General features: G+C 44.2%; 1 protein-coding gene across 2 annotated transcripts; it reads left to right on the top strand.

The window, feature by feature from the left end:
- Nucleotides 1-5,583: 5,583 nt before the first annotated feature.
- Nucleotides 5,584-17,353, top strand: LOC133412117 (double-stranded RNA-specific editase B2-like). Of its 2 annotated transcripts, none has more exons than XM_061695192.1 (10): nt 5,584-5,746; nt 8,366-8,839; nt 9,636-9,997; nt 10,707-10,809; nt 10,901-11,072; nt 11,996-12,159; nt 12,752-12,911; nt 13,312-13,493; nt 15,079-15,260; nt 16,270-17,353. In XM_061695192.1, exons 1-10 carry the CDS (start codon nt 5,680-5,682, stop codon nt 16,420-16,422), a joined length of 2,019 nt encoding a protein of 672 aa, XP_061551176.1. In that variant the 5' UTR covers nt 5,584-5,679; the 3' UTR covers nt 16,423-17,353. The 2 variants fall into 2 exon arrangements, with proteins under 2 accessions (XP_061551176.1, XP_061551177.1); XM_061695193.1 differs by having other exon boundaries at nt 15,079-15,298; nt 16,270-16,343.
- The last annotated feature ends 161 nt before the right edge of the window (nt 17,354-17,514 follow it).

Genomic DNA, 17,514 nt, shown 5'->3' on the forward strand with positions numbered 1-17,514 from the left:
ACTGGAACAGCCTCAGATTCGGTCAACGTCACCGAGCCCTTTGTCTGAGGAGGAGACGAATGGGGGGGGGGGGGGGGGGGGGGGGGGGGATCGTACAAGCGGCAATAAAACAGGCCTACATGTACTTTAACTAAATGCCAAAGAGTAGAAAAAGAGTCTTAAATCAGGATTTCTAACATTTCTACTGAGATAGCAGCTCTAATAGGACCGACGCCCTGGCCACCCCAGAACCGACCAAACCCAAAAACCCCGGCCCCAGCCCCGACTCCCACAGCGAAGAAGAAGAAGCCGGCATTAACCAACGAATAACTTTCGAGAACCAATGAAGAAGAGCATGCAAGAAGACGCACAGGCAAACAAAAACCTGTCAAAATCAATAACCACTCCCCCGGGACAACACCCAGAACAAAACTATACCGCGCAAAGGAGGCCCCCGCAAGGCGCAGCGCCCAACGCGCCCCAAGCGCCAGCCCACACCGCACGGCGCCCCAGCAAAGCCAACTCACAGCCAATCAGGCGAGCGAAACAACAGAACGCGTGCATGCCAACACCGAGACAGCCTACAGGGCAAACGGCCTTGCCGCACCCCCGTACCGACAGTCCCCAGCACCCACTCCAGTCCCCAAACCAACGCAAGCGCCGACGACAGAAAGAGAAAAACTCAACAGAGAGCCAAAATGTCATGGGTGTGTGTTCCGGTTTTTGTCTTCCCCCTGTTTCACACACACCTGCTCCTTTGAGCATCTTCACCACCTGTGCCTCATTACCCCTTGTATTTAACCTCGTGTCTCATTCCCTCTCGTCGCCAGTTCGTTGTATCTTGTCGTCGCGTTCCAGCATTCCTTGTTTCCACGTCACAGACTCACCGTAAGATTTGACCCTGTTCCGATTATCGACCTCTCCTTTTTGCCTCACGTTTTTGGATACTGTTGCCTTTTTTGGATTGCCTGCCTGTGTACCGACCTCTCCCCATATATTAAACCTCTCTTTTTGAAACTGTCCATTTGTTTTGGAGTCGTGCATTTTTTGGGTCCTATCCTCTGTTCCGTTCATGACAGAACGAACTGGCCATAACATGGACCCAGCAGACTCCGACCCGGTGCGCAAAGCCCTTCAAGCGCAGGGTCAACGCCTCTCGAAGCAGCTTGCTGCCCTCCACCTTCATCTAGAGGGACTGTCAGAGCATCAGGACAATATGATGAGACAGGTGGCCTCACAGTTTGAAGTGCTAATGAATATGCTTCAGAAGAAGGAACCAGCTGACACAGCACCCGATGCCACCACTGTACCATAGTTTCCAGGTGAAGCAGTCACCATGCAGCCACCTGCCGCCCCCGCTGTTGTCTGCCCACAGCTCTCTCGACCAGAGAGGTTCTCTGGAGATTCTGGGACCATTAAGCCGTTCATCACTCAGTGCGAACTCCACTTTGAGTTGCAGGCATCTGCCTTCCCCACTGAGCAGGCAAAAATCGCTTTCGTCATTTCCCACCTGACTGGTCGTGCGGAGGCGTGGGCTACTGCTGAATGGAGCCGCATTTCCGACGTGTGTCATTCGTGGTCCTTGTTCATAAAGACTATGGGGCAAATTTTTCAGTTTTCCACACCATATCATGAGGAAGCTCGCTCCCTTGTCACCTTACAACAAGGCAAGCGCAGGGTGTCAGATTACGCGATTGAGTTTCGGATTCTAGCAGCTGAGAGTCAGTGGAATAACAGGGCACTACTCGGTGCATTTTTTCAAGGACTATCCACCGTCGTCAAGGATCATTTGGTCCCGCTAGACCTGCCGACCGACTTGGACACTCTCATCGCTCTCGCTGTAAAGATCGACAAGAGACATTTGGATCGCGAGCCGGACGAAGTTCGGCGGAGGGCTGCGTCACCCCACACTTGGAGGACGAGCCTCAGTGACCAGCCCGACCTTAAGGGGAAGAGTCATCCACTGGGCCCACAGTAACTGGACTGTATGTGACCCAGGCATTCCCATTTGTTTTGGAGTCGTGCATTTTTGGGTCCTATCCTCTGTTCCGTTCATGACACAAAACCCCACCGCAACAACCCCACACCACGGTGACCCGGGACAAAGCCCACACAAACGACGCCCTACAGCACCCCAAATTCCAACCCCGTGCCCCAACGGTGAAAATCGGGAAAGGAGGCAGTGTCCCACAGCACATGGCTCCATCCAAAGAAAAATAAAATAAAATAATATAAAATGAATAAATACATTAAAAATAGAAATAAATTGAACCAGAATGGGGGTGGGGTGGGGGCCATCTCATCCAGGCCCCGGGGCTGGATGAGATTCACCCGGAGTTCGTAAAGGCTCTGGATGTTGTGGGGCTGTCCTGGTTGACACGCCGCTGCAACATCGCGTGGACATCAGGAACAGTGCCTCTGGGGTGGTGGTCCTCCTTTTTAAGAAGGTGTGTTCCAACTACAGGAGGATCACACTCCTCAGCCTTCCTGATAAGGTCTATTCAGGTGTGCTGGAGATGACGGTCCGCCCGGAAGTCGAATCTCAGATTCAGGAGGAGCAGTGTGGTTTTCGTCCTGGCCGTGGAACAGTGGACCAGCTCTACACCCTCGGCAGGGTCCTCGAGGGTGCATGGGAGTTCGCCCAACCAGTCTACGTGTGTTTTGTGGACTTGGAGAAGGCGTTCGACCGTGTCCCTCGGGGAGTCCTGTGGGGGGTGCTTTGGGAGTATAGGGTGCCGAACCCCCTGATAGGGGCTGTTTCGTCCCTGTACGACCGGTGTCAGAGTTTGGTCCGCATATCTGCCAGTAAGTCGGACTCGTTTCCGGTGAGGGTTGGACACTGCCAAGGCTGCCCTTTGTCACCAATTCTGTTCATAACTTTTATGGACAGAATTTCTAGGCACAGCCGAGGCTTAGAGGGGGTCTGATTTGGTGGCCTCAGTATTTCATCTTTACTTTTTGCAGACGATGTGGTTCTGTTGGCTTCATCAGGCCGTGATCGCCAACTCTCACTGTAGCTGAGTGTGAAGCGGCTGGGATGAGAATCAGCACCTCCACATCTGAGACCAAGGTCCTCAGTCAGAAAAGGGTGGAGTGCCCTCTCCGGGTCGGGGATGAGATCCCTAAAAAAAAAAATTAAACGACCAAATTATTTAGGGGGACTTAAGATTTTAGGGGGAGCTAAAATAGGCCTAATGACGCCACTGTCCGTATATATCTAGATTGATATTATTAGATATCTATTCAGCCACCAATATTTGCCAGTGAATTACAGATACCTCCCACTAATTTGTAGATATCTATAACTTTAGGTTAAGATACAGTGTTCCCTTGCTATATCGTGGTTCACCTATTGCGGTTTCAGTGCATTGCAGATTTTTTTTTTGGTGTATTTATACTGTGCATAATTTGGCATATCGTTGATTTGAGTGTATGGAAACTTCATCTTCATCTTATCTGATGGTGTGTTCCCAGTGTTTGGTTCCGCTTGTGAGGATGACTGACAGGAGAGAGTGTGTATCTCACCTCCGGGACACTTCTTTAGTTACGTGTGCGCGTGTGTCTCAGATGATTATGTCTGAATAAAGCGTGCGTGTGATGAGGCCTATTATAGTTTGTGAATATGTGAGTAGCAAAGCCGTTGGAATCGAAAGATAATAATAAATAATCAAATGTGAGCAGATCACGTGACCGCGCCCTCTTTTGTCTCTGAACGACATTTTTAATTGTCTGCCGATTACAATCTTAATGGATCACCGTTAGCACTTATCAGACCAAATATGATAATTAGAAACTCATTATATTATGATCAGAAATACTCCTCAGTGTAAAAAAAAGACAAACCCCTCCCCCGAAAAAATACATTATTAAGGGCCTACTGCAGCGCATACATAGAGTACGTGAATTTTTTTTTTTTTTTTTGCATCAGCATGGTTTTCACCCTTGGTGTGTAAACATAGGTGATTATGCATTATACACTATGAATTAATATATTTATTTACTCCAATGATTGCATGAATATTTCTTTTTGCATTCATCTAAAGCTATGAGTCAATTAATTAGTGTTAGTGTTAGTGGAGTGTTAATTGACCAAAATTCCCTCTGCCTGTCGTACGTAAGACTGAGAGATACAAGGAGGGAACACGGAGGAATAACGTGTCATGAACGGAACAGAGGATAGGACCCAAAAATGCACGACTCCAAAACAAATGGACAGTTTCCAAAAAGAGAGGTTTAATAGACGGGCATTGGTCGGTACACAGGCAGGCAATCCAAGAAAGGCAACAGTATCCAAAAACACGAGGCAAAGAGACGAGGTCGAGAATCGGAACAGGGTCAAGTCTTACTGTGGGTCTGGGACGTGGAAACAAGGAATGCTGGAACGCGACGACGAGGTACAACGAACTGGCGACGAGAGGGAATGAGACACGAGGTTAAATACAAGGGGTAATTAGGGTGAACGAGGCACAGGTGGTGAAGATGCTCACAGGAGCAGGTGTGTGTGAAACAGGGAGGGGAAGACAAAACCCGGAACACACACCCATGACATAACGTTACAAAACCAGCAACAATAACAATAAATAAAACATAATTCCTATGGAGGACTTGTGGATTTTCACTCGCGGAGAGTGGTGGTTGGTCAATAGAGGCCACGACCTCGCCACTTACAGTGGTCACCATATTACCTTGAAAAGTAAAAAAAAAATTAACCGAAGTACCCGCACAGGCTCGGGGAGAACATGCAAACTCCACACAGGCGAGGCCGGATTTGAACCCCGGTCCTCAAAACTGTGAGGCAGATGTGCCAACCAGTCGGCAACAGTGTCGCTTGTTGGATAATTGTTTTGATGAAAAGTGCTCCGGTTCTCTGCCACATTCCAAAAAACATACAAGATAGATGCGTTGAAATGAAATTAATTTCCCTGTGGGTGTGAATGTGAGTGTGAATGGCTGTTTGTTTTCACAGTATATGTGCCCTGCAGCACGTTCGAAAGCGAGCCGTCAGGAGGATAAGCGGTACACAAGATGGATGCATGGATGATTCAAGCTAGATGAAATAACTTGTCATATTTACTAGCTATTGAAAAGTTTCATTTGTAGCCACAATTTGTAGACAATTACTTTTTCACACAGAGCCACGAAGCTTAGAATATTTTATTATATATATATTTTTATTATGTTTGATTATTATTTTTATTATTATTATTATTATTATATTTTATTTTATATTATTATTTTATTTTTTTAATAATATTTTTTCCTTTAATAAACAGAATCACCATTTAACAAATGCATGTTGTCCACTGCTGTTACTTTTGTCTTGTATTTATGAATTTATTTGATGATCTCGAACATTAAAATGGGGATAATGTGCCAAAAATCGAAGAATTTGAGAAGGGCCAATACTTTTTCATGGCACTGTACATAATTTGATTTATTATACAATAACAAAAAGCTCAATTTTGCTACTGGTTTTTACCTGGACCTTACCTAAATTGTTCATATTCAGGTTTGGTTCATGAACCATTTTTCCTCCGTGTGGCAATCAAACTGGCTCCTGTCAATCAAGAGTGAGGGAGGCGTGGCTTGTGTGTGCGTGTGTGTGTGCAATGTCGCCGCACAGCTGCTTCCTCTCACTCTGCAAACACCCCACACAAACGTGCAATTACTATTATTCATATTCACAATATTACACGCGTTATGGACGTGTGTGAAGTTACAGACGTTAGGAAGAAAAGAAAGAGGAAGAGGAGGAGTAGAGTCACAGGTACGTACTTGAGCGTAGTCTCATAATTTAGAATTCATACATTTCATGTCATGAATGTGTCAGCCTAATAATCATTCTCATTATTTTATCATGTATGTATTAAATATCATCGGCTTTGTCATTTGTAGTATTGTCATATTTTTCGTTTAGTTTTATTTCATTCGTTCTAATATGTGTGACAAGTACATGGTGATGAATGACTTGCATTCAAATGTTCTTTGGTTGGACTGGTCGTTGGCCAATGACAGGGCACAGAGAGAAAAAAAATGGACAGGTCACCAATCAATGTCAAGGCACATAGAAAAAAAAATGAACTGGTTGCCAATGTCCATAGTTAGCATAGCGATTAGCATCAGCTAGCACAATGATGTTCGAGTAAATGTCAGGATGTTAGCGTTGCATCCATTCCGACGAATAATCAATCGATTTAATTGACAAAGTTTTGAAATTTGAAACAAAAGAACAAAAAAGTTTTTCTTTAGGTGCAGATTGTCAGACGCAGATGGCCGGCTCCGTAATGCGTCGTCGTAATTACGGCATCAACAGGTCGCGCGGTTTAGCGCGCGGGATTAGCGTGCAATTGCGCTTCATTGTTGTCCGCATGCTAATCCCGACAAAAGGCGGCAGATTATGGTTTGATGGCTTTTTTTTTTAAACCCAACGTTTTTATTCAAAGTGTTTTTTTATTTTCTCCACTAAGCCAACTTCCATTTTCATTAACGCGCAACACACACTTTCTCAATGTTTTTTGTTTTTTTTGCCCCACAAATGCATTACTCACTTTAGCGGGTGCTAACACACACACACACACACACAACACTCAATGACCTCACAGCAAAGTTTATTTGGCTATGACTTTTAGGCCTTCTAGTGATGATAATATTATAATAATAATACAGAGCGACAATTGCGTTGAACATTAAAATTCAAATAATAATAATCAATAGTATTCCGATTCTACATCATGAAATGTGATTATTAGGTAACATTATGATGTAGGATATGATTATATTTAAAAAGAAAATCAGTAATAACAAAATTTTGTTTCTTTCTCGTGACAGCTGATGAACTTTTGTCATGAATAAAAAGTTATTAAATTGAAACATAAAAGAGGAGATTATTGTTTTTGTTTTTCGGTACCATATGTTACCTCAGTAATTCCCCCTCTGCTGTTTACTCATTTCATAAATGGACGCTCAGATTTTCAGTCCCATTTTCATCATGTTTTATTTAGATCACTGAGCTTCCATCCTAACTTGCTTGCTTCCTTCCTTCCTTCTCTAGCCGTCTCCTTCCCATTCCCATTATTCATTCTGTAGCGTATATTGGTTTGGATAAAAGCGTAATTAATTTCGGAGAAAAGAATAAGCAGGAAAGTGACGCCTCTGTTACTTCCGGTTTAGCGTGATTTTAAGTGTAAGCGTTAAAATCAAATTATTTTATCTCAAAAAGGGGCACCACGTCTCTTTTTAGATGTGTAAAACGTCAGGACAAAGTGACAAAAACGTCTATGTCTCATAATCGTAAGGTTGCTACAGGAAATAGATCAGAGTTCTCGATAACCAGAGGTCTTTTGTCAAACCCGAACGCACACAAACGATACAGGTAGTGAATTTCTGTCGGAAATTTTACGAGATCTAACAGGGGGATCTTCAAGGGAACGATGCAATTGTATGTGGTTGTTGAGAACACTGTAATATTTGCAATGTGGCATTTGTGTCGTGTGAAGTGAAACATCCCATCTGGCCCAGTTGACAAACAGATTTGACATCAGACATTCAAATGTGCACAAATACAGTCACAAGTGGGGCTGTTGTGATGGTAACACTGGGAACGTTCATGCAAAGTTATTAAAATAGCATACAATGTTCAAATACGATTAGTTCCCCGGAGTTGCAGTACATCGCCACCACCTGTGGGTGTCGCTCGTGTCCCATCCATTGTCCCAGACAAAAGGAACAAATGGCCCTTTGAACTTTCCTGGGGTTGCTGCTAATTGATTTCAAGTCCGGGTGAGGAGTCAGGATTCCTAGTCTCCACTTTGATGATCTCCCTCTGACTGCCTGGTATTTCATTTAGCGTCCGTGTGAGATAAACCAGGCCTCCCCCGTGGCCGTCTGTCTCGGCGGGGGAGCGGAGCCAGGGAATGCAGTCCCAGTCCGAGGTTGGGGGGTCATGGTGCCATCTGGCGAGAGCATGTCTGTTACAATTCCTTCTCATTCTCCATCCTTCTTTCCTTCATCGCCTCTTTCTTATTTCCTTCACTTGCTATCTTCTTCACTCCTACCATCCTTCCCGACCTTCTTCCTATTTCCGTCACTCGCTGTCTTCTTCCCACCCTCCTTCTCTCCTTTCCTCTCTTCCTATGTTTTTGTCAGATAATACAGTGATACTTTCTTTTTTTTAACGAAACAAAGAGGCTGGAACAGATTAATATTGTTTTGATTCATTTGACTAAAGAGTAAACTTCGTTACGAGTTTGGTCAAGTAACTCACATTTTAGCTTGCAGCACAAAGCATAAAAAAATCGACCAACCGATCGTTCGTGACTGGAAAAACTGGGAAGTTGGGGGCTTCGAAAGAAAAGGTACCCCAGTAACGTAAGAATTGTGTCGTCAGATTCGAGGAGCATGGGGGTGAAGAAGATTGAGGAGCAAGTGCACCACCTCGCCGTAAGGAAGCCATCAAGCAGAGGCACATCACCATTCCCCAAAAGGCAAGGACTCGGAGTCTCCGAGAGGAAGTGCCCACAAATGGGCCGCCTGACGTGGAAGAGAGCACCCTGGTTGCTTACTCGGAAGAAGAACTCAGTGGTGCGGCTGAATGAGCTGCAACCCGGTCTTCGCTACGACACGGTGTCGCAGACCGGCCCGCCACACGCCCCCGTGTTTGCGGTGGCCGTGGATGTGAACGACCTCCGCTTCGAGGGCAGTGGACCCACGAAAAAACAGGCCAAGATGAGGGCGGCCGAGCTGGCTCTCAAGTCCTTCGTCCAGTTCCCCGAACCAGGCTTGGAGGGTATCAGGAGCACCGAGACCGAGTTCACAAATGATCGACTGGATCAGTCAGAAATGTTCTGCGCGGAGGGCACAGGTGGCAAAAGAACTCACACTCTATACAGTTGTACCTTGAGCTATAAGTGAAGGGACCGAGCCCTGTCGCGACTAGTGAAAATTCTTATAAATAATAATTGTATAATAACAAATAATTAACAGCCTTCATAAAAAAGGGTTTTGTCATAGCGTCTAGGTGCCACAAGATGGCAGCAAAGTACTTAAAATAGAGAGTCTCCGAAAGCACCAACACCATATTTCTAGAATGTACACAATCATGAACTTTTGATATATAAATGACTGCATTCAGTAGTTTGACACAGTATTCCCTCGTTTATCACTGAGGTTATATTCCAGAAACCCTGCGATAGAGCCTCCTTTCACAAATCCGCCCCCTCTCAAGTCTCCGATCAAAGACATCCCTTCACTAATGTGCACGAGACGTGTAAACTGGCCGACGTAAGCCATTATTTATCTATGACAGACATAACAAGGGAAAATGAACAATTCGGCATTTAACAGTTTGGGTCCTCGTGTGTGCGGTGTGCTCTGATAATCTCAACACAAAGCACCACACACACAAAGATTCTGTTGCACCATCAATCTACAAACAAGTCCTTCGAGGAAGAACTCTCACGTGAGCACACGTGATCTCGCAAAAATGAAGACGGACAGACACTTAGTAAAAATAGCATACAGATCCACCATTCTGCAAGGTCATGCAGCTGAATAGGACAGGTTAAAAAAAAAAAAAAAAAATACAAAAGAAAAAAAAGAAAGAAACCTCGTCAGTCACAAGGTCTTCTGTCTGTCATTCGTTGTTGTTCCTCGGGCAGAGAGTGAAAACTGGACCTGCGTCTTGGAGAAGGACGTGTTGTCGTGCAGCCGCAGTCCATCCAATGCAGGGGGAGCGGTCAGTACCTGGCTTTTGAGGCGGCTTGGTCCAGTGGGGTTGCTCGGTGAACTGCGACCAGGGCTGCGCTACTTTTGCCTGACAGAGCGACTTCACGGCCGGCCAGATAGGAGTTTCATCGCGGCAGTCCGGGTAGAGGGGCGGATGTTCGAAGGCTGCGGTCGCAGTAAAAGAGCCGCCAAGGCCCGGGCGGCGGCCGCCGCTCTGTGCTCGCTCTACGACATCGGTGTGGGCCTCGAGAGGAACGTGATGGGCCTCCAAGGGGACAAACAGCAACTACCTCAGGTGAGATTTACTGACGTCTTCTGATTGGTCGCAAAAAAAAAAAAAGGATTAGTAGATTGTATGCCGGAGCTAGTCCCCCAATCTGGACCGTAAGTGAAGTTGAACAGGTACAATCGTGGGCTTCTTCTCTCCTGCTTTCTTCTGTCTTTCCTTCTGTTGTTCCATCCTAGTTCCTTCACTTGCTGTCCTCTTCTGTCCCTCTCTCCCTCCCGCCCTCTTTCCTTCACTTGTTGTCTCCTTGGTGTATTTGATCTCCCTCCTTCCTACTTCTGCTCTTCTTTTCGCCTGCTGTCTTCCCTCCTTTCTTGCTTCTGTCTCTCGTTCTGTCACTCCGTCCTAGTTCCTTCACTTTCAGTTTACTTCCTTCCCTCCCTGCCTCCATCCTTGCAAGTGGGCATTAATGATTGGCAGGATAACGGAGGAACAGCTGAAGGATTTTTAGAGCAGGAGCTGTCAATCAGACGGTGTGACGCATTCGCGCACATCAGCATGAGCGATCATCATTAACGAACATTAGCGACGGGCAGCCGACCAAGACTGTGACAGCGCCATAATCCCGAAGATAATTGTTTAACACGCTGGTTACGCGTGACCTTGTGTCACCGTCACCACCAAAACTCGTTAATTCATTCATTTGTGTAATAAGTCACGTACACATTTACTGTTTATTATTGATTAATTTGCTACCGATTTGTTTGTTGTCATTAAGTTTTTTGCAGAGTCCATCTTCCAGCTGGTGAGACAAAAATACGAGCAGCTAATGGACCAAAGGCTCACTACGCACAACATGGCCGCTTTCATCATGACGACAGGTTGTCATGGTTGAGAAAAAAGTTGGAATTTTAAAAAAAAGACAATAAAAAGCTATCATAACATCATAAATTTGAACAATTTTGCTTCTAGGATTTGAGGCGAACTCAGCCGAGGTGGTTTCCATGGCAACGGGGACCAAGTGTTTGGACTGGGATGCCAGTTGTCACGACGACAGGGTGCTGCGCGACTGTCATGCCGAGGTTGTGTGCAGGAGGGCGTTGTTGCGATTCTTATACGCTCAGCTGGAGATGCTCCTTATATGGTAAAAAGTAAAGCCAAGAGTAATTACAAGTAGGACTAAAACTAGTCTAAATCCAAGACGAAGTCTAAAAGTCATGTCACTAAATCTAAGATTACTGTAACCAAGTCGTAGACTAAGTTTAAAGCATAGATAGGGTCTGTTGCAATTGTTGTAAATTCACTATTATTGCTGCGTTTTGTGCATGCATCTCTTGGAAGTTACTGAACTTTGTTTATGTTACGTCAGGCACTTTGTTGGGCAGCGAAAGGGTCCTTGGAAATAGGTTGTGTTCATTTGCGGCAAAATATTATTATTGTTTTCGTTTACACAGTAATTATTGTAGGATTATTTGCCGCAACACAAAACAGGATGTTTACTGAACTTTTTTCCAAAAGACAAGGGTGTACCGTGGTCGCTCGAGATACGAGCGACCTGACTCACGGGTTTTTCGAGATACGAGGGTGTTTAAAACAATTCGAAGCTGGTGATGAGAGATCAGCGGGGAACTTATGGACACACGCGAGCCCGTCGATGTGGACGATTCGCTCGAAAGCAGATCGTTCGGCACGACGCATGACATTATGAAAGAATAACGGAATGTCATGTGGGGTGCAGCAATATGACGTACGCAACGTCATATTGTTGATTGCGAGTTTTACTTGAATTAAAAGACATGTTTTGAGATTGTGTTTTCAGACAAGAGCATGGTCACCGAATTAATTCAACTCGTATCTCGAGGCACCACTGCACACAACGCACGCGATCAAACTCGTGTGAGTAACGTGGGGCGAAAGTTGAATGCACCATGAGAGTGAACTTGGACTACTACTACTACTTAGACCTAATTCTCAGTAGGACTAGTATGCGTCTAAATCCAAGAGCAATCTACGTTTTACACTAATCTAAATCCAAGACTAAATCTAATGGTACAAACTTTCCCAAAGTCCTCCAGATGAGGCTGATGCAGGCTCGGTGTCCATTTTTGAACCAGCGACTGGTCGCCGCGGGGTCTTCAGGCTGCGAGACCACGTTGGATTCCACATGTTTGTCACCTCGTCACCGTGTGGAGATGCCAGACTCAACTGCCCGTATGAAAACTACGCCTCACGTGAGACCCTCAACCAGGCCTGACTAAATCGAAGACCAAGTCTTAACTAAAACAAATTCTAGCCTAGTCTAATTTTAAGGCTTAGTCTCGGAGTAACCTGAGCAAGTCTACAACTAGTCCATGTCTAAGATTAGTTGAATTAAGTTGAAAGTTACGGTTCCCAATTGAGACTAAATCCAAGGGAAGGCCTACAGTAGTCTAAATCCAGGAAAAGTCTACATCTAAGAGGAAACCAAGACTAAGATTACCGTAAATCAGAAAGTCATTTAATTAAATCTTGGATGAGTCTAAATCCAAGACTACAGTAAACCTCAGAATGATACCAGTAAATCTAAAACTAGTCTAAATCTGACACTAGTCTAAATCCAAGATTAAAATTAAATCAAAAAGTAATTTACGTAAATCTTGGATTAGTCTAAATCCAGGACTAAAACTCAAAGTAATCGAGGAGTAAAACAAAAACTGGTCTAATTATGTAAAAGATGAAATCCAAGACTAGTCTAATCATGTCTAAAGAGTAGTCTAAATATAAGACTAAGTGATCTTGTGTGTGTGTGTGTGTGTGTGTGTGTGTGTGTGTGTGTGTTGTTAGCCTCCATGACGATGTCCGCGTTGCGCTGTGGCCTGAGGACGAAGGTGGGCGGCGGACAGGGAACTTTGCCCGTCACAACTCGGCCAGCCAATCAGAAGGCGGCAGGAGTGTCGGCGGGTAGACCTCGAGTCAGCATGTCCTGCACAGACAAAATAGCAAAGTAAGTCACACGCACTGGATGCTCATCGGTGGGCTTTTCAAGTCTTAAATACAAGTAGACTAGTTTTCGACTGAAACAAGACTTGGAATTAGACTAATGTAGTCCTACACTGACTGGGATTACTCTGTGTTGGACTTAAATTTGGACTTAAAATACTCTTAAATGTACTCAAGCTCGTCTTCGTCTTGGATTTAGACGAGTCTTGAGACTCACCGATATTATCGGAGATTTGGGTGTCGGACTAGTCTTGGATTTCGACTTCTCTTTGACTAATCTGATGTACACTAGCATAGTCTGAGACTTAGTCTTGGATTTCGACTTGTCTGAGACTTAGTCTTGAAGTTGTCTTATTCCTCATTGACTGTGTGTGTGTGTGTGTGTGTGTGTGTGTGTTCAACAGGTGGTGCGCAGTGGGCCTGCAAGGGGCGCTGTTGTCTCACCTGGTGGAGCCTGTGTACCTTCACAGCTTGACGGTGGGAACGTTGAGCCACACGGGCCACCTGCAACGCGTCCTGACTCGCCGACTGGCCCCAAATAAACGCTGCGCCGCACCCTATCGACGCAAACCGCCGCTACTCGCATGTATACACTTTAACCTTTGTGTCTGTCTGTCGATCTCTGCGTATGAGTGTCTGGGTGTGAGTTGTGGTTTACAGCAGCTCCTTCTCATTTCGTCCCGTTTAATAAATGGCTAAAAGTGCATCAGGACTGCGGCTGCCCTTGCCAATTTACTGTAAGAGGGCATTACAGTACTGTCATTTTTCAATTATTATTATTTTTTTGACTTCACTCAAGGATCGGAAGCTTGCGCGTAACTCAAATCTAGAGCTGCCTAACACATTTGTTGTCATTTTGCTGGAGAGTGATGTAAAGTTTAATAGCTGCAATTTAATTGTGGTGATTTATACGGCAATAATTACTTCATCTGGATACTAGTTTTTACAGAAATTGTGATTTTTTTTTTTTTCCTCAGATTTCGACATTTTTCCAGATGGAATTATTTTGATTTTGATGAAATATGACTTTTATCCGGCGGCACGGTGTGCAACGGGGTAGCACATCTGCCTCACAGTTCTGAGGACCGGGGTTCAAATGTGGAGTCAGATATACTGTCATCAGCAGCTTTATAGGTTGGATGCCAGTAAGTATCATCTTGGTTGGCTGAAGAAAACAAAACCAAACCGTGAGTAGAAAAAAAAAGAGCGACAGTGGTCGGAGTCCTACTGTCGCGCTGCAGTCGAGCACGTGGATCACGGAGCACTCTCCCCCCCCGATATGATAATCACTGTGAAACGAGGCGTCTGATGGCCCTGCCCAACGAGCTGCAAGGATGTGCATGGCAGACTGCGACTACAGCAGATGAATAGATTCATTCAACACATCATGGCAGATGATTGAGAAGAGCTAGCCAGCGTCCACTAACTAGCAGCTAAGCGAACTGGCTAGTAAAGCTGATGTTCCCGTGCAGCCACACAGTCTAGCTTTACGCATTTTACGGCACCGAAACCAGCACGTAGCAGACCACAGCCATGGTACAGCTAGGGATCCTGGTTAAAGTAAGCCATTTTTAGCTAAAATGCAGCGTTTTGGCAACAGCTTTTTCTGGTGTTGTGACAAAATCTGTGACCCCAAAAAAACTCCGACCAGGATGTAACTGTGGAGCTAGAGATAGTTACTGTCAACGCAAATAGCGAATGGCCAGTCCAAGCAAACTCTAAATGTCAAAATTGGAACTAAACCTTCACTTTGACCAGTATCCATCTGAAATACAGTACATTCCTTTGTGCACTTCACTTAAAAATGACAAAAATGGACTTAGGCCACCCTAGTTCTCAGTGGCCAATTTATTTTCTTTATTTTTCATTTGAGGCAGAAAATTGAAAAGAAGAGCACCCAAAAGTAAAGCAGATTTTGGGGGAATGCAGAGTGTGGGTGGTGGTATGCATGGTGAGCAGAGAGCGAAGATGACAGTGAGTGTTTAATTGATAAACAAGGAGCAGTGAAGTTTGAGTTAACGCGTAACACGAAATGTGGTACACGTCTATTACGAGTAGACTCATAAATATGTGTCAGGTAGCACACACACAAAAAAAGCTTCATTTTGTGAACATTTCTTTTTTTGTTTGTCAACCGAGGCTCCACTGATAAATACAAATGTTTGTCGCAGGTCTTAACATGGGGGAGCGTCACGCATGTGGGACTTCATCTCGGGTCAGCATAAACTGGAGCAGCGGTGACGGCGACACAGAGGAGCTCAGCACCTCGTCAGGGTTGTGTAACCTCTGCGGGACACCGTCCAGACTCAGCGGCCGTCGTTTTTTCACCCGCTGGCAACGTCTGCGCAGGCGGGTAAGCACAGTGGAGACTTCGGGCCTGCTTCACGACAGGTTTGTGTGGGAAAAAATAGGCGGAAACTCGATTGCTAACACAAACACATTTGGAAGCTGATCCACTAACCCCGCGCACCCAAACAGGCACAATTACTGCACGGTTCATTTTGTGCGTTCTGAGAGGCGCATTTATATCACTACAGAATGTTGGTATCTCCAAAATTTCCAAAGTCACTCGCCAATCTGATATCTTGTACCGTACGCAAAAACTGCATTAAGCTTTTGACCACCTGAGCTCTATCTTGATTGTTAAGGAATCAGATCTGTAAGCATTGTCGAGAAGGTATTCTTTTCAATCTTCTATATGGGGAATGTCACGTGACCAAAGCCAGAAAATGGGATAGCTGACTTCCTTTGTATGCTATGCTAACGAGCGTGACTACTGTTTGATTACATGATTGTTATAGTGATGAGGGAGTATTTGAAACTAATAGTCCACAATATAAAAATCGCTATATAGTGCTAAGTGAATATTCGATTAATTGTTTCAGCCCTAGAGTCAACTATATAGGCCACTTTGTAAAAATCGCAATATAGTAATTTGGGAGTATTCGATAAATCGTTTCAGCCCGAGAGTCAACTACTAGATAGTCCACTCCATAAAAATACCTTTATAGTGATAAGGGAGGATTCAATTAATCGTTTCAGCCCTAGAGTCAACTATATAGTCCAGAATATAAAAATTGCTGCATAGTGATGAGGAGGTATTCGATTAATAGTTTCAGCTGTAGAGTCAATTTTTTAATCCACCATATAAGAATCCCGATATAGTAATTAGGGAGTAGGGATTAGGGAATGAGGGACTGATTCAGAACGGAGTAACTACTCCCTTATCCGCTTATCCTCTTTGAGGCCTAAATATGTACTAAAAAGATAAATACAACTGAATTGTACTGAAGACTGTGATTATATTGTGTACCATTAGAAGGAGCCCTTGGATCACACTTCACTTATGCCTTGTCCTTCAGTTGAACGATTGGACGCCAGAGGACATGCTGAGGACGCACGACGCTTGGAAGCGGGCGGCCGGTCCGTACCAGAAGGCCGTGCGGCAGTTCGGCGATGCCGTGCGGGACGCGGGTCTCGGGGTGTGGAGCAGGAAACTTACGCAAAGCGCTTAGAGCAACGACGTGTAATATGAACATCGTTATGAAAACAAGTACAAGTCGGACTCGCAGCTGTGAGGTTCTGGGTTCAAATCTGGGCACCAGCCTTCCTGTGTGGAGTTTATTTACATGATCTCTTTGGACTCGCCTGTTTTTTTTCTCCCACATTCCAAATACATGTTAGCATGTTTGCGTCATGAAAGACCAACAGAATTTGTAACAGAATTAATTGTAGATTTTAAACAAATTGTATATATATATATATATATATATATATAAACTTGTCCGACTTCTTCTTCAAATTCTTTTTCTTTGCTTAAAGTGCACGGTTAAAGTATTTTGCCAAGCTAGCTCAGTGAAACACAACATTTAGTCATAGGAAACTCATTAATATTTTACTGTAAATGAACATGCAATTAATGAAGCTGAGTTTGTTTTCATGTCCTGTTATCAAATGTCAACAAAAATCTGCCAGCATCTTATTGGAAGTATTAAAAAAAGAATATTGCATGTTATTCATATTACACCTATTCAACAAAAATGCCCATATTTGAATATTTAAATGGCTTTGTTTAAAAAAATAATTTTTTTGGGGGGGGGGCAGTGTCCATTTGATGTGACTGAACTTGTGTCCAATACATTTGTACTTTTGGTTTTATTACCCTATATTATTACCGAGTACTACTATTTGAAAAGTGTGACTGTATGTGAACTTGGTAAATGGTTTGTCATGAGGAGCTGGTGACTTCAAGAGGAAAAGATCATGTACTCGATCATTTATGGCTCTTTATTTGTAAAAGGTGCATTGCTGAAATGTCGAAATGTGATGTTAATAACACTGTACATTTTTTACCTTTGTAATTAACAACCAAAAGCAAGTTATAATTGTGCAAAATAAATTTTATAAAATACTTAACCATACATATGGTATGTTAATAATATACAATGACCCCCCCCCCCAAAAAAAAAAAAAAAGCTTAAAATTTTTTCTCTTTTGTATGTGGGAGGAAGAGCAAGTGAAGGCTTTGCTTGTTATATGCTGGGCACAGGGCGAGTGTAATGATGTGTGTGCTACTGGCGCAGGCAGAACATGTTTCGATCTGGCAT

Source organism: Phycodurus eques, chromosome 13 (assembly GCF_024500275.1).
Source record: "Phycodurus eques isolate BA_2022a chromosome 13, UOR_Pequ_1.1, whole genome shotgun sequence".
Classification (NCBI taxonomy): domain Eukaryota; kingdom Metazoa; phylum Chordata; class Actinopteri; order Syngnathiformes; family Syngnathidae; genus Phycodurus; species Phycodurus eques.

Excerpts from the sequence above, each read along its gene's own strand:
- LOC133412117 (XM_061695192.1), top strand. The coding sequence starts at position 5,680 with ATGGACGTGTGTGAAGTTACAGACGTTAGGAAGAAAAGAAAGAGGAAG. Across the intron at positions 10,810-10,900 it reads CGCTTTCATCATGACGACAG|GATTTGAGGCGAACTCAGCC; the intron begins GTTGTCATGGTT and ends TTTTGCTTCTAG. Across the intron at positions 15,261-16,269 it reads GGCAACGTCTGCGCAGGCGG|TTGAACGATTGGACGCCAGA; the intron begins GTAAGCACAGTG and ends CTTGTCCTTCAG.